Source organism: Pongo pygmaeus, chromosome 10 (genome assembly GCF_028885625.2).
Source record: "Pongo pygmaeus isolate AG05252 chromosome 10, NHGRI_mPonPyg2-v2.0_pri, whole genome shotgun sequence".
In the NCBI taxonomy this organism is placed as follows: Eukaryota; Metazoa; Chordata; class Mammalia; order Primates; family Hominidae; genus Pongo; species Pongo pygmaeus.
In genome coordinates, this window is record NC_072383.2 from 108051666 (window position 1) to 108073271 (window position 21606).

The 21606-nt window shown below is 46.8% G+C and overlaps 1 protein-coding gene across 1 annotated transcript in view; it reads left to right on the top strand.

Moving 5' to 3' along the window:
- The window catches only part of MYO1H (myosin IH), a 104130-nt gene that overhangs the window by 78514 nt on the left and 4010 nt on the right, over positions 1 to 21606 (top strand). Inside the window, exons 16-29 of the mRNA XM_054445385.2 lie at positions 1038 to 1118; positions 2265 to 2370; positions 3782 to 3899; positions 9183 to 9296; positions 11327 to 11403; positions 12776 to 12844; positions 14858 to 14942; positions 15950 to 16109; positions 17326 to 17409; positions 18198 to 18291; positions 18806 to 18861; positions 19798 to 19933; positions 20517 to 20587; positions 20736 to 20833. Of these exons, the coding sequence (XP_054301360.1) occupies positions 1038 to 1118; positions 2265 to 2370; positions 3782 to 3899; positions 9183 to 9296; positions 11327 to 11403; positions 12776 to 12844; positions 14858 to 14942; positions 15950 to 16109; positions 17326 to 17409; positions 18198 to 18291; positions 18806 to 18861; positions 19798 to 19933; positions 20517 to 20587; positions 20736 to 20833 (1349 nt within the window). The remainder of the gene's footprint in view (positions 1 to 1037; positions 1119 to 2264; positions 2371 to 3781; positions 3900 to 9182; positions 9297 to 11326; positions 11404 to 12775; positions 12845 to 14857; positions 14943 to 15949; positions 16110 to 17325; positions 17410 to 18197; positions 18292 to 18805; positions 18862 to 19797; positions 19934 to 20516; positions 20588 to 20735; positions 20834 to 21606) is intronic.

Consider the following 21606-nt stretch of genomic DNA (forward strand, 5'->3'; position numbering starts at 1 on the left):
TTATTTCACTTCGATTATTCCACTTAGCATAGTGAGCATAATACTTATTTCACTTAGCATAGGTTTATTCGTATTGTGGAATATGTCAGAATCATCCTTTTGAAGATGGAATAATATTCCGTGTTACGTATGTAGGGAAAATACTTTTCTGGTAAAGAATTAAATATTTTTAAAAATTAAGGACTTTTGGTGATATAGATTATTTTAAAAATACATGCACAGGGGCGAAAGTCAAACAGTCCAAAAGCTAGTGCCCTGGGTCCCATGTCAGCAAGTCTCTCTCCCGAGAGCCAACTGCTCTCACCTTTGTATTGTGTGTCCTTCCAGGGATCACACAGGATGTATGTATGTGTATCTCTTTTTTTCTTTTTCTCTTTGCACAATAATAGCACACTGTATGTGTGGTTCTGTGTCTTGCTTTTTTCACTTAACACCATTATCTTGGAGATCATTCTTTTTTTTTCTTTTTGAGACAGGGTCTCAGTCTGTCACTCAGGCTGGAGTGCAGTGGCGCAATCAGAGTTCACTTCAGCCTCGACTTCGTGAGCTAAAGTGATCCTCCCACCTCAGCCTCCTGAGTAACTAGGACCATAGGTGCACACCACCATGCCTGGCTAACTTTTTGTAGCGATGAGGTTTTGCCATGTTGCCCATGCTGGTCTCAAACTCTTGGGCTCAAGCCATCTTCCTGCCTTGGCCTCCCCAGGTACTGGGATTACAAGCCTGAGCCCCACCATTCCTGGCCTGGGATCATTTCTTAAAGAGCCAGTTTATTCTGAAGCAGCTGCACTGAACCAGGAACAATGTCTGAGAAAAAACATCTGGCCTCAGCAAGCAGAGAAAGCAGTGGATGTAGAATGTGAACATGGCCTTCCATATTTGACTGTGTTGTTCCCCTTTCTTTACATTAGGAACGTCTTCAAGCATTCAGGAAGCAGATGGCTCTGTTGCTTCATGCACACTCTGTGAGCCGTCCTGACGGCCCTGTAGCGATTTCTGAAACAGCGAACGTGGTGTTCATTTCTCTTCACTTACAGGTGCTGTGCAAGTCCAAGAACGTTATCCTGAGGGAATGCTTCCTGCTGGCCGAGTTAGAAAACCGGAGGAGGCCCCCAACAGTGAGTGGGAAAAACACCCATGCAAAATTGGATCTCACCAGAGGGTGAGATGACCACCAACTACCTGCGCTTTTTAAGCCACCTTCCCCTTTTCTGGAAGTATTACTCTCTAACAGATTCTACTAAATATATGCACCTGTAATCTCACACCTGTAATCCCAGCACTTTGGGAGCCTCACATCTGTAATCCCAGCACTTTGGGAGGCCCAGGTGGGAGAATCGCTTGAGGCCAGGAGTTCAAGACTAGACTGGGTAACATAATGAGACCCTGTCTCTACAAAATAAAAATAAAAATAAAAACAAATCAGTCAGACAAAACTTGGATGCATTAAAAACATAAAAGAAAGAAAGAAAAAATCAATTAGCCAGGTGCAGTGGTGTGCATCCATAGTCCCAGCTACTTTCGGAGGCTGAGGCAGGAGGATCCTTGAACCCAGGAGTTTGAAGTTACAATGAGCCATGATTTATGCCACTGCACTCCAGACTAGGTGACAGAGCAAGACCCTGTCTCTTAAAAAATTACTTGGAACGTGGCTTATGATATATACATTAACTTGGAATGTGATATTCATGTTCCAAGTTTAGTCCCAGTTTGTTCATTTGCAGACATTCATTGAGCAGCACCTACTATGTATATGTTGCAGGCACTGTGCCAGGCATAGGGGTTTAGCAATAACAAGCCAGATGAGGTCCCTGCCCTCAAGGGACTTACAATCTAGTGGGAGAGGGTATAAGAAAATACCATCAAATAAGTTATAATAATACCAGCATCATGAAGGACACATGTCAACAAAGAAACACAAAGGAAGATGGAAAAGAATGACAGGCCTAGGGGCAGAACTGGTTCCTGCTGGGCACTCACCATGTCTTTGCTGAGCAAGTGAGGCATCCTAGACAGATGCTTGTCCAGCTTCCACATGACCAGACCAAGCTTGGCCTTCTCAGGTCAGGACATCCAAAGCCACCTCTTAATGGGCCAGATGGCTACTAGGAAGACAATATGTCAATAGTGCAGCTCTATAGGGCTGACACCTTGAGCCCTGGCCAGTCTTTTTGCATTCATTGGAAGCAGCAGTATCTCTCTGGCTCATTCTCTCTCTCTCTCTCTCTCTCTCTCTCTCTCTCTCTCTCTCTCTCTCTCTGCAGGTGGGGACTCAGTTTAAAAACAGTCTAAGCAGCCTTCTAGAAATCCTCATCTCTAAGGAGCCCTCCTACATCCGTTGCATCAAGCCCAATGACAGGAAAGAACCCAGTGAGTTGTGGATCATTATGAACTGGGCTCAGGGAAAGGAGGCTGGGGAGGCAAAGCAAGGTGGCAGTGGGTTCGGATCCTAAACACCACCACAAGCTTGCTCGATGTCCTCTGGATGTGAATCATTTTCCTTTCTAAATAATAGAAGCTGGCCAGGTGTTACAGGCTTATGCCTGTAATCCCAGCCCTTTGGGAGGTTGAGGCAGGCGGGTCACTTGAACCCAGGAATTGGAGACCAGCTTGGGCAACATGGCAAAACCCCGTCTCTACAAAAAATGCAAAAGTTAGCCAGGCATGGTGGCATGTCTCTACTAAAAATACAAAAACTAGCTGGGTGTGGTGGCACATGCCTGTAGTCCCATCTACTTGGGAGGCTGAGGTGGGAGGATCAATTTATCCCAGGAGTTCAAGGCTGCAGTGAGCCATGACTGTGCCACTGCACTCCAATATGGGTGACAGAGTGAGACGCTATCTCAAAAAATAATAATAATAGAAGGTAAATGAATGCCTTTGGTGGTTCAGAGTGAGCATTGCTCAGAGCTTGGTCAGTTTCAGGAGCAACACAGCTGAGTCAGGCAGGTGTCAGAGATGAGGGGAGTCAACATCACTCTTTTCCAGCCAAGGAACAGTCTTCGAAAATGATCTATGACTCGGGTAGTTTCTAAGCTCTTGCCATGGTCTATAATGTAGTTGTTAGGAACCATTATAATGAACTGTAATGGACCATCAGAGGCTCACAGAGGCTAGGCAGGAAAAGCAAATGAGTGAAGCAGACAGGTTGTAAGGCAATAGGCAGTGGGGAGGACTGTGGCAAACTGGAGAAGGCACATTCTGTCTAAATGGGCAGCAGCGCTACTCCTCTCCTGCCAGCCATTGCCATGTGGGACTCTGGCCTCAGGATAGCCAGATCTCAGGACTTTTCAGAGGAACCAGAAGTTTAATTATTTCCTATAAAATTCCCCCATTTAAAAAACACAATTGGGCTGGGCATATGGTGGCTCATGCCTGTAATCCCAGCATTTTGGGAGGCCGAGGCGGGTGGATCACCTAAGGTCAAGAGTTCGAGACCAGCCTGGCCAACACGGTGAAACCCTGTCTCTACTAAAAATACAAAAATTAGCCAGGCATGGTGGTGGGCACCTGTAATCCCCGCTACTCGGGAGGCTGAGGCAGGAGAATCACTTGAACCCAGGAGGCAGAGGTTGCAGTGAGCCGAGATTGTGCCACTGCACTCCAGCCTGGGCAAAAAGAATGAAACCCCGTCTCAAAAAAAAAAAAAATTAAGACCTCACGAAATGAGTCTGGGGTCAGACCCAGCCCACTGAACTTCAACTTGCAGCCTGTGATCTGTCTTGGTTGAAATGAAGCCATGGGATCCTTTCCTGTCATTCTCTGTTCTATTTCTCCAAAGATAAATTTGATGACTTCCTTATAAGGCATCAGATCAAATACCTGGGGCTGATGGAGCACCTGCGGGTGAGACGGGCCGGCTTTGCATACCGAAGGAAATACGAGCATTTCTTGCAAAGGTAAAATGTGCTTTATTGATCTGAAGCCAATAGTCATGTGCCTACTACGTGAGAATCTCTGGGATTTAGTGGTAAATAAAATGGCATCCCTTAGGAAGGCTCAGTTTGGTTCTTAACTGATGTAGTTATGACACCTAAAAACACTAACATTTGGGAGAACATAAAAACCCAACTCTGGCTGGGCGCGGTGGCTCATGCCTGTAATCCCAGCATTTTGGGAGGCCGAGGTGGGAGGATTGCTTGAGGCCAGGAGTTCGAGACCATCCTGGGCAACATGGCAAAACCCAATCTCTATAAATATATATATATATATATATATATTAGCTGGGTGTGGTGGTGCACATCTGTAGTCCTAGCTACTCAGAAGGCTGAGGTGGGAGGATCACCTGAACCTGGGAGGTTGAGGCTGCAGTGAACTTGAGATCTCACCACTGCACTCCAGCCTGGGTGACAGAATGAGAACCCTATCTAAAAAAAAAAAAAAAAAAAAAAACTCACAAAAATTCAGTTTACCATCTTCTGTTCATTTCACTAATCCCTGACTGTTTACAGTAAAAGGCAAGGCCAAGTGCGTAGATCTGCCACCAGGGGGCAGCCGTGGGCAGTGCCCCACAGGCCTCTGAATTAGCAAGGGAAGCTAAGTCCATTTGTGACCATAGGGCCTGGTTTAGTGCCTTAGCTCAACGGGTTGTCAAGAGCAGCAGGTTAGCGGTGGGGACATGGGTTTTCAAACCACATGAACTTGGATCATAATCCTCATTCTCTTATAGCTGTGACCTGTCATTTCCCTTATCTGTAGGATTAAATTGTCTGGGCTCAGGGAGTTTGTAAAGATTTAATGAACTATTTCTACGCCTACTCTCACCATCCCCCAAATTGCTTATACACCAACACTTCTTCAATGATGGGCTGTGTGTGAATTTATGCTACCAAAATAGCAACACACTCTCAAGCATAATAAATGGTCACTTTGGTGGGTCAGAATGGTTGAATAGCAGAAATTTCATGTGGTTCAACCTAATGTTTTGAGTGTAGTCATTTGAGACTCTTTGCATTTATTTTTCCTGGATGTACCTCCTTTGCCCACCATTTTTACCCATCAGCTACTTATTCATTCATCCTCATCCCAAATCTGACTTCTGCGGCAGATGGCAGGGGCAACAGCCACTGCCCACTCACCCCCCAAACACATACACACTTGATGTTCCCATCTACCTGTGTTTTTTTGAACTTCATATATCTCTTGTCTATTTTTGCTGCTGTCTGATGCTCATTCATTCTTTCCATAAAAACTAGTGAGCAGGCTGGGCATGTTGGCTCAAACCTGTAATCCCCGCTCTTTGGGAGGCCAAGGTGGGCAGATCACTTGAGGTCAGAAGTTCAAGACCAGCCTGACCAACATGGTGAAATCCTGTGTCTGCTAAAAACACAAAAATTAGCCGGGCACGGTGGCGCATGCCTTTAATTCCAGCTACTCAGAAGGCTGAGGCATGAGAATCATTTGAACCCGGGAGGCAGAGGTTGCAGTGAGCTGAAATCACAGCACTGCACTCCAGCCTGGGTGATAGAATGAGACTCTGTATCAAAACAAATAAACAAAAAAAACTGGTGAGCAGCTGTCTGAGCTAGCACTGTCCTAGCTGCTGGAGTGACAGCAGAGAACAGAACAGACCCCATCCCTGTCCTCATGGAATTTACTTTCTATGGGGGAGACCAACAATAACAAAGATATAAAGTTGGGCCTCAACATCCACGGGTTCCACATCCAAGGATTCACCCAACTATGGATTGAAAATGCTTTAAAAATACAATGAAAATACAATACAACAATAATAATACAAATTAAAAAGCAATACAGTCTAATAACTATTTACATAGTATTTACATAGTGTTAGGTAAAATAAGTAATTTAGAGATGATTTAAAGTGTACAGGAGGATGTACTCAGGTTATATGCAAACACTATGCCATTTTTTATCAGAGACTTGAACGTCCGTGGATTTTGTATCCATGGGGGTCCTGGAACCAATTCCCCACAGATACTGAGGGGTGACTGCATAAGGCGAGGCAGGGATATGTTATTTGAAGAAAAGTGAATCCAGCTAAGGGGAAAGAGTGGCCAGGCTCCCTCCTTAGGTAAGGGGGTCACTCTCTGAGTGAGGGAGTGAGCCGTGAGGACATTTGGTGTCTTAGTCTGTTTGGGCTGCTGTAACAAAACACTAGACTGGGTGGCTTCTAACCAACGGAAACTTTTCACAGTTCTGGAGGCTGGGAAGTCCAAGATCAAGGCACTGGCAGACTCAGTGTCTGGTGAGGGCCAGCTTCCTTGTTTGTAGATAGTGCCTTCTCACTGCGTCTTCACATAGTTGAAGGGGCAGATGAGCTCATAAAGGCACTAATCTCACTTATAAGTGCTCCACCCTTGTGACCTAATCACCTGTCGGAGGCCCTGCCTCCTAACACCATCACATTGGGAGTTAGATTTCATCATATGAATTTTGTGGGGACACAGACGATCAGTCCATAGCATTCAGGGAACATCAATCAAGGCAGGAAAGCCTGGAGGTGGGAGCAGGCTCCAGGGCAAGCTGAGAGGCCAGCATGGCAGCTGGTCTGTGGCTGGGGACAGAGAGGCAGGGGGAGGTTCATGGGACCGAGCTGGAGATGGCCGAATCCCATGCACCTGCCTGGCACCACTTCCCTTGATCAGGGAGCAACCATATCATAAAGTTGAAGAGGACAGAAGGTACTAGTCCCTCCAACCTGCAGGCATTTAGGGTCTCTCCCCAGCCCCTCCATATCTGTCTAGCTTTGGTGGTGCTTGCTGGTATTGGGCAAGGTCTGCATGGATGAAAGCAGGGCCTGAGGCTGTGCTGTGTCCCCTGGGGGTGGTGGAGACCCCGTCTTCTCCAGCTTTCACTGGAGTTCGGGAAGCACACATCCTGCACCTTTGTGTAGGTGGCTGAACAGAGGAAGAACATGGGACACTTGATACCCTTAAAGAACATGCTCATAAAGTATAATTCCAGGAAAATAAAAATATTTTTCACCAGACATGGTAGCTCATGCCTATAATCCCAGCACTTTGGGAGGCCGAGGCAGGTGGATCACCTGAGGTGAGGAGCTTGAAACCAGCCTGGCCAACGTGGAGAAACCCCGTCTCTACTAAAAATACAAAAATTAGCTGGGCGTGGTGGCACATGCCTATAATCCCAGTTACGCAGGAGGCTGAAGCAGGAGAATCGCTTGAACCCAGGAGGCAGAGGTTGCAGTGAGCTGACATCGCACCACTGCACTCCAGTCTGGGTGACAGAGTGAGCTCTGTATCAAAAATATATATACATGTATTTTTTTAACAGTTTAAAATCTGATTTTAGAACCTGGGAGGTGGAGCTTGCAGTGAGCCGAGATCGCGCCACTGCACTCCAGCCTGGGAGACAGAGCGAGACCCCATCTCAAAAAAAAAAAAAAAAAAATCTGATTTTAAAATAAACATAATATGAGGAGGCCAGGCGCGGTGGCTTACGCCTGTAATCCCAGCACTTTGGGAGGCTGAAGTGGGTGGATCACGAGGCCAGGAGATCAAGACCATCCTGGCTAACACAGTGAAACTCCGTCTCTACTAAAAAAATACAAAAAATTAGCCGGGCATGGTGGCAGGCGCCTGTAGTCCCAGCTACTCGGGAGGCTGAGGCAGGAGAATGGCATGAACCTGGGAGGCGGAGCTTGCAGTGAGTGGAGATTGTGCCACTGCACTCCAGCCTGGGTGACAGAGCAAGACACCGTCTCAAAAATAAATAACATAAACATAATATGAAAGGAAGGAGCATATTGGGAATACCACTGCTAGCACTCATCGAGTCTTGGACTGGGACCAAATACCTAGTGTGTATTATCTCGTTCAAACCTCATGAGAACCCCATGAGGAAGGTCCTGTTACTGTTCATGTCACACAGGTGAGGCGGTGACTCCTCCCGCTCCGGAGCTGGGCTGGAACCCAGGCATTGTCTTTCTATGCCAGTGGCTGTGGTTGTGTCGCTTCCAGCCTTGATCCATCTGCACTTCTGAATTCTGCGTTCACTTGTTTCATTATACTACAGACATCAGGTTCTCTTTCTAGGGACTGCAGGGTAGAAGGGAACTGCATGCTGGAATCAGGTTCTTAACACTGGAGCCAAAATTACCCCTGGGGGCGGGGGAAGCCCTCATCACTTCCCAAGCATGGAACCCTTTCTTTCTCTTCTCTACTCTTTCTTGAGACAGGGTCGCTCTTAACCAGGCTGGAGTGCTCCCTGAAGCCTCTACCTCCTGGACTCAAGCGATCCTCCTGCGTAGCTGGGACTACAGCCGCATACCGCCACACCTGGCTAAAAAAAAAATTTTTTTTTTTTTTGAGACGGAGTCTTGCTCTGTCGCCCAGGCTGGAGTGCAGTGGCGCAATCTCGGCTCACTGCAAGCTCCGCCTCCCAGGTTCACGCCATTCTCCTTCCTCAGCCTCCCCAGTAGCTGGGACTACAGGCACCCGCCACCACGCCTGGCTAAATTTGTTTTGTATTTTTAGTAGAGATGGGGTTTCACCATGTTAGCCAGGATGGTCTCGATCTCCTGACCTCGTGATCGGCCCGCCTCGGCCTCCCAAAGTGCTGGGATTACAGGCTTGAGCCACCGCGCCTGACCTTTTTTTTTTTTTTTTTTAAGTAGAGACAGGGTCTGCCTGGGCTGGTCTCAAATGCTTGGCCTCAAGTGATCCTCCTGCCTTGGCCTCCCAAATTGCTGGGATCACAGGCATGAGGCACCGTACCTGGTCTCAAGCATAGAAGTTTTTCTTTTGGTGCTAGACTACATTTGTTTGTCTGTTCAGTTTTCTGTTGATGGACATCTGGGTTGTTTCCACCTTTTGGCTATTATGAATCATAGCACCATGCACTGCTACACCCAATGGCTGCTATGAACATTCAGGTATGAATGTTCGGACACCTTTTCATTTCTCTTGGACAGATACCTATGAGTGGAATTGAGTCACTGGGTTGAGCATCTGATGATGTCATTGTTCTACAAAGACAGGTCATACTCCTTACCATATTGAAACAGTTTCTCTCTTCTTTCTTTCTTGCAAAGTACCCATCTTTGAATTCGAGAAAGTTCATGTGATGGGACTACTACATACACTGAGTGGCTGACATGCCACAGCAGTGCTCAGCAGGCCTCTGGGGCCGGGGATGTCGGGGAGGGCTAGAGGAAGGTACAGTCACAGCTTCTGCATGTCCATCTCCTCTCCTGCTAGGTACAAGTCCTTATGCCCAGACACCTGGCCGCACTGGCACGGGCCTCCAGCAGAGGGCGTGGAACGGCTGATCAAGTACATCGGCTACAAACCCGAGGAATACAAGTTAGGCAAGTAAGTGACCAGAAGACCACCAAATGGTCTCTTTCCTTGACATCAGAGGGTTTTACGCATTGATCCGTATCCATCTAGAGCCTGGAGACTCGATTCCTAGGGATTTATGGAGATTTGCAAGACTTATGTTTAATCTACTCAATGTAAATGCAGCTCTTAATTCCTTAGAAGAGCTATGGTGCTGCCGGTGGGAGGAGATGAAGTTATAAAGGAACCCTCCGCACTAAACTGACTTAGCAGATGGGCCTCCTTGCTAGCAAAACAAAGAGGGAACCAGAGGGGCCACCTAACCTCTGTGTGCCTGGATTCTTTCACTGTTCCCATGTACGCATGACCTGCCAGAGGAGCCACTGGGACTTAGACAATGTGAGATCATCTGTAGCATCTCAGAAATGGTGTGCTAGAACTCTTAACTGTACAGTTGTAGTTGTCCATGAGCAGAGACTTTCGTACACATTGAAAGCTTTCAGGCACAACTCAAGGGACATGAATCGGGAAGATCCGAGTCCGTCTTGTGAGTCATTTTGGTCACGGTTAATGAGGTTGCAGGGAAACGTGCTTCAGCATGAAGATCTATTCTCCGATGGCAGGGCTTCCCCACTCCAGAGATCTCTGCCTGTGATCGTGTTCATGGGCTTTCCCCGCTGACTCCTAACTCCCAGTTCTACATGGTCGTCTGGGCCGCCTTGGCCTCTCTTCATCTTTAGGCTCCTATTCTGGGCCTGTTCCAAGGATCAGTTACTTATTCAATCCAGATCTCCAAGGGGATTCTGCAAGGCTCAGCACATCCTGAGGGAGGCAGGGCATAGAGGTCAGAGGTGGGATCTATCTGTCCCCTGTTCCATAAATTGGAACAGGGACAAGGGAGAGTGGGATCACCAGGCACCATCCACTGCTGCCCCCAGTGGCTGCCCTGGGAACTTTCCCTCACCAGGCCTGGGGTTGGGCAGGCAATGTGAGGTCAGTATTTGTAACTTCTCTCTGCTGGCTAATGTGATCTTCTTTTTTTTTTTTTTATTTTTTTTAAGACATAGTCTTGCTGTCACCCAGGCTGCAGTGGCGCAATCTCAGCTCACTGTAACCTCCACCTCCTGGGTTCAAGCAATTCTCCTGCCTTAGCCTCTCGAGTAGGTGGGATTACAGGTGCACACCACCACACTGGGCTAATTTTTGTATTTTTAATAGAGACAGGGTTTCACCACGTTGGTCAACCTGGTCTCAAACACCTGACCTCAGGTGATTCACCTGCCTTGGCCTCCCAAAGTGCTGGGATTACAGGTGTGAGCCACTGCGCCCGGCGTGATCTTCTTTTAAGCTTAGATTCACATTATTTGTCTGGCTGGGCGTGGCGGCTGGTGCCTGTAATCCCAGCTACTCGGGAGTCTGAGGCACGAGAATCACTTGAACCCGGGAGATGGGGGTTGCAGTGAGCCGAGATTGCGCCACTACACTCCAGCCTGGGCAACAAACTGAGACTCTGTTTCAAAACAAAACAAAACAAACAAACAAAAAAAACACCCATATTCTTTGTCGTCACTCTTTAAAGCCCAGCAACATAACTTGAAGCAACTTCAGTTTAGGATGGTTTATTCATTTCCTAGGACTGCGTAACAGATGATCACAAAGCGGCTGATTTAAAACAATCTATTCTCTCCTAGTTGTGGAGGCCAGAAATCCAAAAATCAAGAGTTGGCAGGGCCACGTTCCTGCGGGAGCCTCTTCCAGCTCTGGTGGCTCCTGGCATTGCTTAGCTGTAGCTGTGTCCCTCCAATCTCTGCCTCCGTCCTCACGTGGGCTCCTCCCTGTGTCTTTCTGTGTGTATAGGGACACTCTCAATGGATTTAGGGCCCACCCTATTACAGGATGATCTCATTTCTATCCTTACCTCAATCACATCTGCAAACACTATTTCCAAATAAGATCGTATTCTGAGGTTCTAAGTGGAAATGCATTTTTGAAGGGGGCACCGTCCAACCCACTAGATGGTAAACTGACCAATTAATACTAGAAACATTTCTTTTCACTTCTAGAACCAAAATATTCATTCGTTTCCCCAGAACTCTGTTTGCTACCGAAGATGCCTTTGAATTTAGTAAACATCAACTAGGTATGATTTCTTTTTCTGTCCTGATTTCAATAGAATATGAAATGAACAAGTAGAGCTTGGGGGTAAATCTTAAACACGGGTGTTTGATATAGTGTTAGAAGCATTCGCTTTGGAAACTAGGAACGAGATATGGGATTATGATAAGATCCCTGTGAATTTCTGCTTTAATGAGTGCTTGGAGGTCAGTCACAGATGCAGGCAGATATATAAACGTTGTTCCGCTGTTTGAGTTCTCATTTGGATCAGATCCTGTTGTTCACTACTAGGGTGTAAAACCGTGAGAGACCAGCCCCTTTAAATTAACGTTTCCAAAACTTCACTTGTCTGCATGTCTGATGTCGGAAAGTTTAGCTTCAAAGCCTGCAGCCTGGGTGTTTGCTGGGAATGGTCAATGAGAAAAGTTAGATGGGGAAATGCAAAAAGTAAAAAATCAAAACTGCGGGGGGAGGGAGCGTCTCCTTTGAAATGTAACAGGTCTGTCAAGAACTACGCTTGAGTCATTTGAGGGCCTGCTGTGCGCCAGGTGAACACTAAGTCCTTTAAACCGTGGTCTCATTCTGTTCTGAGAACAGACCTGTGAGGGAAGTGACATAGGTGCTATCGTCTCCGCTTTCTATGCAGGGAAACTGAGGCACGGAGGTGTTGGTAGCTTGTTGAAGGCCACACAGCAAGTAAGCAGCCGAGTTGTGGTTTGAACGTGGGTCTGTCTGGCTTCAAGGCTTGGTGGTCTCATTTTCTGACCTCTGTAGCAGTGGGCACCCATGGCTGGGGATCTAGTTGAAGGGCCAGTTAGGCCAGTGGGGCCTGAGCCAGCATCTCTAACCAGCTCCCAAGGAATAGGACGTGGCTGCTCTGTAAGTCTCTTGATGAGCTTGGCCTCTGATAGGACCTAAATTGCTGTGTGGAGGAGGTGGATGCAGGATGTAGAAGCCGAGGGAGAGTGTTCTGTGATCAGACATGGATTCATGCTCCTCCTTAGCTGTGTTGCCCGGCAAGCGTCTTCATCATCTGTCTGAGCCTGCGTGCCCATTTATAAAGTGTGCTGATGATGCCTGCCTTGTGGGGTGGGGTATGAGAATGAAATCTAATGCCTGGCATGGAAGTGGGGGGCTCTTAGCACTAGGTCTGTTCCTTGCCCTGGGAAGAGGAAAGGCAGGAAGGAAACTCCAGTTCCCAGGCAGCATCTGGGAGCCAGGTGTCATGTAACCAGCCAGCTCTCAGGTCTGCAGTGCTGAAATAGCTTCCTGAAACATCACTACACCACAGGCCTTTGATGCCCCCTTCTATTGTCCCCCAAACACCCTGGGAGGTCACAACCACAAAGATGCACAAATGCAAAGCCATTTCACCAAAACGTCTGTTTTGTTTTAAGTTGCAAGAATCCAAGCCACATACAAACGCTGCCTAGGAAGGAGAGAATACGTGAAAAAAAGACAAGCAGGTAAGAATTAAATAGAAACAAACGAGTTTGCTCCTTTTCTCATCTGCTTGGTACCTGGGGACACATTTGTGAGTTCTCTCCCCCTGCTCATCCTTAAAACCTTGGTGTGGGGCTATCTCGGGGTCCAGTTCTGGGGCCTCTTCTCATTTTTACCTTATTGATTGGAGATTATAACATAGTGGCCTGTATGTGTTCCACAGGCATGTTTTATTGGACCTACAATATGTGTACATTTAAAGAATAATTTTGTGGGCCAGTCGCGGTGGCTCATACCTATAATCCTAGCACTTTGGGAGGCTGAGGCGGGTGGATTACTTGAGCTCAAGAGTTCGAGACCAGCCTTGGTAACATGGTGAAACCCTGTCTCTACCAAAACAAAACAAAACAAAACACCCAAAAATTAGCTAGGCGTGGTGGTTAATGCCTGTAGTCCCAGCTACTTGGAGGGCTGATGCAGGAAGATTGTTTGAGCCCAGGAGGTGGAGGTTGCAGTGAGCCATGATAGAACCACTGCACTCCAGCCTGGGTGACAAAGTGAGACCCTGTCTCAAAAACATAAAAGAATAACTTCTGAAAAAGGTTTCAAACATACAAGTACCCTTGAAGCCCTTCCATTTTTTTGTCCCTCCCCAGTCATGTTCTCAAACAACACTCCCACCCATACGCATACATTTCTTGGGAGTAACCACTCTCTTGAATTTTGCATTAATCATTCTCTTGTTTTTCTTTAATAGTTTCACTATCTATGATGTATCTCTAAATAATCTGTTTATAATTTGGCATGTTTTAAACTTAAGAAAACTATACTCTTGGTATACTCTTGGTATTTTGGGTGACACTTTTGCACTCCAAATTGATTTTGAAATTCAACCAGGAGATGTGTGTAGATTTAGTTATTCATTTGCTCATAGCTACATAGTATTCCACTGTAGCAGAGGTCAGCATTATAGGAAGTATTTTAGACTTGGGAGTCTTATGGTCTCCATCACAGTAACTCAAGTCTGCCATGGTAGCGGGAAAGTAGCTTTAGATAATATGTCAATGAATGGACAGGGCCATGTTGAAATAAAACTTTATTTACATAAACAAGTGGCAGGCTGTAGTGGGCCAGCCCCTCAGCTATGAGTATGCCACAACTTAGCTGTTCTGTTGATGGACGTTTGGGTTGATTCAAGTTGCTTTTTTTTGTAATAGAAACAATGCTGTTCTGAGGATTAGAAGAAAAGTGTTTTAAAAATCTGAATACTCAAAAATCAAAAAATCTGAAGAGCATTTAAAAATTGGGAAACAGGCTGGGCATGGTGGCTCACACCTGTAATTTCAGCACTTTAGCAGGCTGAGGCGGGCAGATCACCTGAGGTCAGGAGTTCGAGATCAGCCTGCCCAACATGGTGAAACCCCGTCTCTACTAAAAACACACAAAAAAATTAGCCAGGCGTGGTGGTGCACACCTGTAATCCCAGCTACTTGGGAGGCTGAGGTGGGAGAATCGCTTGAACCCGGGCAGTGGAGGTTGCAATGAACCAAGATCACACCACTGCACTCCAGCCTGGGCGACAGAGCAAGACTCCGTCTTAAAAAAAAAAAATTGGGAAACAAGCCAGAACCTAAGTTTTATGTGCCCTAGTTTGTTTGTGTACCCCAATTTTTAAATGTAGACAACTAAAAGTAAACCCCGGTAAGACTAAACATGGTGGTAAGACTAATCTGTACCATCACAAGTGCCATTGCTGTGGCTGAAAAAGACCCTGGGAAAATGACTCCCTCATGTAATTTCGGGGCTTCCCTGGAAACCTTCCATAGCCCCCTCTGTTCTGTCTCCCCCTGGTTCAGTTGTTGCCTGAGTGCTCCCAGGTAAGAACTGATGACATTCATCCGACCTTCCATCTCTGAGGCTAACAGAGTGCTGCGGTGGGCGTCCAGATGTTTGTTGAATGGACAAAGCCTTCTGGAAAAGCCTGTATTTCCATACGATTGTGCTCACCTTCTAATGCCAGCAGTGAATTCTTTCAGCCATCAAACTGGAAGCCCACTGGCGTGGGGCCCTGGCTCGGAAGGCAATCCAAAGGAGAAAGTGGGCTGTGCGGATTATCAGAAAGTAAGTTCTCAGGTACAACAGACAGGACAGGTCACTAAATGCTGGTACCCTGCAGGGGATGGCCATGGAGGTAGATGAGTTCTTTGTGATTTTTGGATTTGTACAGAAAGGAAAAACTCCCTTCAGAATGCTATTGGAATTCAGGTCCATCCCTTTGCTCTGAGCTGAATTTGATGGTGATCACAACTCAATGTATTTGGAATTTCTCTTAGCCTGGCTCAAAAGTCACAAAGTCAAATGCCTTCTGATGTCAGGCAGGTAAAGTGAGTGAGTCTCATGAGCTGGGATAAGACAACAGGGCATGGTGGAGACTGCAGCAAACTGGAACGCTCAGTCTACCTCAAGGTGGGGCAGTAACTAGCCCATTCCAGTTTACTGCTGCTGTGGGGAAATGTAGCCAGATGGCTTGAATTTTCAAGGAACACTGAAATCTGGCTTTTGGGGTTTTGTTGTTGTTGTTTGTTTTTTTGTTTGAGACGGAGTCTCACTCTGTCGCCCAGGCTGGAGTACAGTGGTGTGATCTCGGCTCACTGCAACCTCCGCCTTCTGGGTTCAAGCGATTCTCCTGCCTCAGCCTTCCAAGTAGCTGAGATTACAGGCACACACCACCACACCCGGCTAAATTTTTTGTATTTTTAGTAGAGACGGGGTTTCACCATGTTGGTCAGGCTAGTCTCGAATTCTTGACCTCAAATGATCCGCCTGCCTCAGCCTGCCAAAGTGCTGGGATTACAGGCATGAGCCACCATGCCCAGCCTTGAAATCTGGCTTTTATGCCCTGCTTCCTAACTTTTTTTAAATTGGCAGCTAATTAAAGCTCCTCAAAACAAAACAAAAGGCCGTGTGGGTGAAATCGAACATATATGTGGGGCAGATTTGGCCTGTGGCCTACGTGGTCGTCTCAACAGCCTCTAGCACTTTGGCCACCTCTGAATCGAAGGGGGAAGAGAATGTAAATCTCGGTGAAGAAATGGTCCAGACAAGTAAGAAAACATTTTCCTTTTTAGGTTCATTAAAGGATTCATCAGTCGCAACAAACCCCTCTGTCCTGACAACGAGGAATTTATCGTGTTTGTGCGGAAGAATTACATCTTGAATCTCCGGTATCACCTTCCAAAGACTGTCCTGGACAAGAGCTGGCTGAGGCCTCCTGGCATCTTGGAAAATGTAAGGACTAATCTGGGATTTCCAGTGTTGTATGTAACACGGGCACTGACGAAGCTTAACTCTTGCATGTCTTTGTGCTGCCTCCCTTTGGCTTGAAACGGCTGCCCTGGCAAAGCCTTTCTTCCCAAGGATGCTGCACAAGAAACTGAACTCCTCAGAATTTGCGATGTCCTTGGTAGCATTATAAAGCCACTGGAGGTTGTTTAAACAGAGCACTCTTTTTTTTTTTTTTTTTTTTTTTCCCCCTGAGATGGAGTCTTGCTCTGTCACCCAGGCTAGAGTGCAGTGGCGTGATCTTGGCTCACTGCAACCTCTGCCTCCTAGGCTTAAGTGATTCTCGTGTGTCAGCCCCTCTGAGTAACTGGGATTACAGTTACTTCCCCCTTCATACCCTTGTTCCTGCTCCCTGAGAGCATGTTCCCAAATCAGTGACCCACAGGAAAGACACTGCTTTCAGTAAAAGTTTCCAGTTTTCATGATTATGAATGGTGCTGCAATGCACATCTTTGTACCTAAAACTTTTTTTTTTTAATAAGACGGAGTCTTGCTCTGTTGCCCAGGCTGGAGTGCAGTGACATGATCTCTGCTCACTGAAACCTCTGCCTCTCAGGGTCAAGCGATTCTCGTGCCTCAGCCTCCTGAGTAGCTGGGATTACAGGTGCCCGCCACCATGCCTGGCTAATTTTTGTATTTTTAGTAGAGACGGGGTTTTGCCATGTTGGCCAGGCTAGTCTCGAACTCCTGACCTCAAGTGATCTGTCCACCTCAGCCTCCCAAAATGCTGGGATTACAGGTGAGAGTCACCATGCACAGCCGACAGAGCACTTTTGAATCATTTCTATTCCTGACGTAGCCTTCCTAGAATAGCATCCCTCAAGAGATCGTCTGAGGACCCTCTGTGTCTGGAACTTAGAGGCGGGGCTGTTGTAAGATTCCTGGGCTCTACTTTGGACCCACTGAGTCAAAATCTCCAGGAATCTCATTATAGCCAGTTCTGCAGGCGAGTCATAAACATATGCAAGTTTGAGAATCATTAGTTAAACAACAGCAAAAAGTTGGGAGAAGATCAGGTTAGCTGCTGTGACTATAAAATATTAACACTGTGCTTGAAATCAAACTGAATTCAGCAGTGTTTTTTTAAAGCTTCATTTTGATCACCACAGCCCCAGACAGGGAGTGAGTGAGGCAAGTGGAAAGAAGTGTGTTCTCCACACAGGCATCAGATCTACTCAGGAAAATGTGCGTGAGGAACTTGGTGCAGAAATACTGCCGCGGGATCACAGCTGAGCGGAAAGCGATGGTAGGGACGTGATGTCTGCGGTGGCCGGTGGTGGGGGTGGGTGTAAGAGTTGGACCTGAGTGTCAGTCCTCCTCATCCACCATTTCACCTATAAGTGGGGGGTCATGCTGGTCCCATGCCTTGAAATGTTTAAGATAATTGCAGGTAGACCAGCAGAGAGCCCTGGATGAATGCCAGCTGTTACTGTAATCAGCATGGCTCCCTTCATTACCATGGGAACACAGTCGCAACGGCTCCTGCCATCCATCCACGGGAGCAGAGAACGTAGACCCCTTTCTGCTGGAGATCTGTTTTTCACCGTGCTAACCTGCGGGTCTTTTGTGTAAAGGGCTAGAACAGTAACTATTTCAGGGTTTGTGGCCTTTCTCTGTTGCAATTACTCAACTCTGCTGCTACAGTAAGAAAGCAGCCATGGACAACGTGTGCATGAATGGCATGGCTCTGTCCCAATAGAACGTTACTTACAAAAAGGGACAGCAGGCTGAGTTTGGCCTGCAGGCTGTGGTTTCCCAATCCCTGATCTACAAGAAACTGCTCTGGGAACTCTGGAAAATCCACTTTCAGGAAGGTAGTAAGGGAACGAGCAGAAATGTCAACCCAGTCTCTACCAATATGACTTTCAGGGCATTTTGGCCAAAGCCAGGAAGGTGTTCTGACTTGTATGCTCCAGGGTAACAAGGCTCCCACAGTTTATCCAGCAAAGGATGTGACCTCAATGGGTCTAGAGCTCTTCTATCCCAAAGAAGCCTGTGGCTGCCATTTTTATATTTTCAATTGTGTATTACCAGATGCAGCAAAAGGTAGTTACAAGTGAAATCTTCAGGGGAAGGAAAGACGGCTACACAGAAAGTTTAAATCAACCCTTTGTCAACAGTCGGATAGGTAAGTACGTTTTCCAGCCTATGTATTTGGCTTTCCAATTCTAAAAGGAGTTAAAGGGTGGAGTGTGGTGGCTCATGCCCGTAATCTCAGCACTTTGGGAGGCCAAGGTGGGCGGATTGCCTGAGCTCAGGAGTTCGAGACCAGCCTGGCTAACATGGCGAAACCCCATCTCAACTAAAATACAAAATATTAGCAGGGTGTGGTGGCATGCACCTGTAGTCCCAACTACTCGGGAGGCAGAGGCAGGAGAATCGCTTGAACCCAGGAGGCAGAGAATGCAGTGAGCTGAGATCATGCCACTGCACTCCAGCCTGGGAGACAGAGCAAGACTCTGTCTCCAAAAAAAATAAAATAAGTCAAAGGCAGATGCTCAACTCTGCAGCATATCCTGATGGCTATTTCCCCAGCTGAGATCTTAGCACAGAGATGCATAACAAAACTAGCAGATGCCAATGACTTTTCCACAGGATTGGTACTTTAGTGATGATTCATGGCCTTCTGATTCCCTCTCTAGATGAAGGAGACATTAATCCGAAAGTGCTTCAGCTAATTAGCCATGAGAAAATCCAGGTAAGGCGATGTGTGTCCTCAGTCTCAAACAGGATTCCCTCATCGAGTCTAAGAGCAGGGTCCCCTTTCTCCATAAAGGGTGCACTATTTAAATGCAGGGGTGCAGCTTGGTATTAACTAAGCTCTCAACTGTGATGCTTTGGGTATTAACTAAGATGATGGGGAACAAACGATGATTAGATAATGACTGCTGTTCTCATGATCCCTCCGTCACCCTAGAAACTGTCTTGGTTTGCTTTCCTACAAAACTGAATGAAGTGTAGCCATGAACTTAATCATGAAACACCTCCTTATTGGTGACAGGCAGTGTGGCATAGTGCCTGGGCACTGACACTTGCTTTGAATGTAGCAGCCGTGAGATCCTGGGCAGGTCACTTAAGCTCTTGGTGCCTCTGATCTTCTGTGAATGAGGATAATGGGTTTACTGAGAGGATGAATGAGTTGGGCGAGAGGTGCTCAGGCTGCTGCCTGGCACACAGCAGCAGGTGAAGCCCGGGTGATCGTGTGTGCCAGTGTCTGCTCTGCCTTTTTTTTTTGGTTCCCTGGGGAATAGAAGCCACTGTGACTGGATTGGATTACACTGTGGCTGTGAGAGTTTTCATCTCTGACCATCAGAGCAGACCTGCAAGGCAGGTAGCCATAGCCTTGACTTCGTCAGAGGGCAACGCAGGTAGGCAGAGCTAGGGATCCAAATCCCCACCATGCAGAGAGCCAGAAAAAAAAAAAAAAAAAAAAATATATATATATATATATAAAAATAATATATGTGTGTGTGTATATATGTGTGTGTATATATACACATACACACACATATATATACATGCAAAATCTGTTTGAGCTTCTCTAAATGCTTGACATCACTTTACCGGGGTCTGAGTAGCAAGAAACTCGGTACTCTGCCCCACCTCCCCGCTTGAAGTCACCTTCCCCTTGCAGTATGGTGTCCCGGTCATTAAATATGACAGAAAAGGCTTCAAAGCACGGCAGCGGCAACTCATTCTTACTCAGAAAGCAGCTTACGTGGTGGAACTTGCCAAAATCAAGCAGAAAATAGAGTACTCAGCTCTCAAAGGTAAGAAGTGGGCAATCTTAAAACAATGCACTGAGTTGACTCAACTACTGGAAAGCCCAGTAATGAAGCTCCCAAATGGGAAACACAAGTGTAGGGTGCCCATAAACCCCGGGGTAGTGATGCACACCTGTAGTCTCAGCTACTCGGAAGGCTGAGGCAGGAGGATCACTTGAGCCTGGGAGTTCGAAGCTTCAGTGAGCTATGATTGTGCCACACACTCCAGCCTGGGCGGCAAAGTGAGACCCTGGCTCAAAAAAAAAAAACCAAAAAACAAAACCATCTGCCCTCCTCCCCTAGCGTTGCCCAGCCTGGACTGCACCCCTGCACCCCTTGCACCCCCTATTCTGGCATAAATATTAATAGCACCACTTTACTTAAGTACCCAGGTTGGGCAATAGTCTCCTTCCACGGTGATCAGAGCCCACTAGCAGGCTAAGATTTCTAAAGTATGCCCTTCATCCTTCTGGGCCCAGCTAGGAGAATGAAGTGTGGGGTTGGGCAGCCCCTGGGCGTTCTCTCTTCTTCCTCTGTACTAATGTCAAGCTCTCTAGTTCTTGGCTCCTAACTCTGGATCTGTCTTAAGGTGTCTCCACTAGCAATCTGAGTGATGGAATCTTAGTCATTCATGTTTCACCAGAGGACAGCAAGCAAAAGGTAATTGACAGCCACCAGTCTCTACTAAAAGACAGAAACGATACACTGCCAAAATGTTAAGTTGACCACCGTGAAAGTTCTCTATCGGAGTGTCTGTTTCTTTAAGCTGTGAATACTGAAATTATGCCTTGTCTCCTCCCCACCCCAGGGGGATGCCGTTTTGCAGTGTGGACACGTGTTTGAAGCAGTTACTAAACTTGTCATGCTGGTTAAGAAGGAGAACATTGTCAGTGTTGTTCAAGGAAGGTAGGTGGCTTCATCTTCAGCTCGGGAAGTAATCCAATGTTAAAATGTTTATTAAGGCCGAGCGTGGTGGCTCATGCCTATAATCCCAGCACTTTGGGAGGCTGAGGTGAGCAGATAACTTGAGGCTAGGAGTTCAAGACCAGCCTGGTCAACATGGTGAAACCCCGTTTCTACTAAGAATACAAAGATTAGCCGGGTTTGGTGGTGCACGCCTGTAATCCCAGCTACTTGGGAGGCTGAGGCACAAGAATCCCTTGAACCCAGGAAGCGGAGGTTGCAATGAGCCGAGATCGCACCACTGCACTCCAGCCTGGACAACAGAGATAGACAATGTCTCAAAAAAAAAAAAAAAAAATTACGGATCAGGGAAGATGCAAATATTGTTTTCACTCCTGCTTGCCTCCTGCTTCCAACATAATCAAGCACCATTTCTACCAGTAAGGGGTGAGAAGCCTCTAGTGTTACATCCTCGCCCCCACAAATAACTTTTTTCCGTCTTCATCCCTGTGATCTTGGGCTTCAGAGAAATGAAGTCAGTGAAGGCAGGATATCCTGGAGAGCTGTTTCTTTTCCCTCATCCTGTGCTGTTCCAAGTTTTAACAATCAGAGCACATTTGTAGGTGGAATAAGGAGAGAGAGTTGAGTGCTTTGAAATGTGTTGTCTTTGTGTTGCTGTACCTGAGGGAATACTCAGCCCCTCAGAGTTTCAGTGTGATATGGAAATAGTGCCATAGACATCAACTGGCCCTTTGAAGAACTGAATGTGCTCATTT